The sequence below is a fragment of the Aphis gossypii genome, chromosome 2 (genome assembly GCF_020184175.1).
Source record: "Aphis gossypii isolate Hap1 chromosome 2, ASM2018417v2, whole genome shotgun sequence".
Taxonomy (NCBI): Eukaryota; Metazoa; Arthropoda; class Insecta; order Hemiptera; family Aphididae; genus Aphis; species Aphis gossypii.
The window spans coordinates 23,841,778-23,842,585 of NC_065531.1; the positions used below are offsets into that span (position 1 = coordinate 23,841,778).

At 22.0% G+C, this 808-nt stretch overlaps 1 protein-coding gene across 1 annotated transcript; it reads left to right on the forward strand.

The window, feature by feature from the left end:
- On the forward strand, positions 1-808 carry LOC126550392 (uncharacterized). The gene is made up of 3 exons (XM_050201827.1): positions 1-237; positions 303-465; positions 640-808. Exons 1-3 carry the CDS (start codon positions 7-9, stop codon positions 762-764), a joined length of 519 nt encoding a protein of 172 aa, XP_050057784.1. The 5' UTR covers positions 1-6; the 3' UTR covers positions 765-808.

The window sequence follows — 808 nt, forward strand, 5'->3', positions numbered from 1 at the left end:
TTTGTCATGAATAATTTAATAAATTTGAAATATGAAATTGGATTAATGAGTACTATGGTTCGGTCAAATTATTCAAATATTGAAGTTTTAATGAATAAAATTAGTAATAATAATCTTAATTCAACATCATCATGGAATGATGAATTTAACATTGACCGATTATTGCCAGTTAAAAGTGAGAGTGAATTAAAAGCCTTGGAAGATAATCTCAAAATTAATGATTTTAAAACATCACTGGTAAATTTAAAAATTTTTTTTTTATATTAATTTTTAAGAATACCCATGAAATTTGTTTTTTATAGGTTACTAAATTGTCTGTTTTAATCGATAACAATGACTTGGGTAATAGTGTTCGTAGAATCGTTGGACGCATGTTTGATGATAACATTTTGTCATATTATTTATTATTTGGGTTCAAACAAAAACTTTCATTTTCAAATCTTTTGAGTTATCGTGTGATAATAGGTGAGGAATTATTTTTGAACTATTTCCATAATTTAATTTTTACATTTGTACTGCCTATAATTATTATTATTAATATAATTAATTGATTAATTAAATCATGATACTTATTTAATTATTGCTTGATAATTTGTAATATAATTTTTCTTAAACATTTTATGTTGATTTTTTTTTCAGATTCAATCAGGAAATCAGTAAAATATAACAGTATTCCAGAAAAAGATATAGATAGCTATTTGGGTATTTGGCTGTCTCATGCACCTTTTAAAATAAAAAAAAAAGAATCAAAAAGTCTTAAATAATTATATTTTTATCAATAAGTATAATGTTTTTTATGTTTTCTCTA

Coding starts and splice junctions, on each gene's coding strand:
- LOC126550392 (XM_050201827.1), top strand. CDS start 7: ATGAATAATTTAATAAATTTGAAATATGAAATTGGATTAATGAGTACT. Junction 238..302: donor ATGATTTTAAAACATCACTG/GTAAATTTAAAA, acceptor TGTTTTTTATAG/GTTACTAAATTGTCTGTTTT. Junction 466..639: donor GAGTTATCGTGTGATAATAG/GTGAGGAATTAT, acceptor TTTTTTTTTCAG/ATTCAATCAGGAAATCAGTA.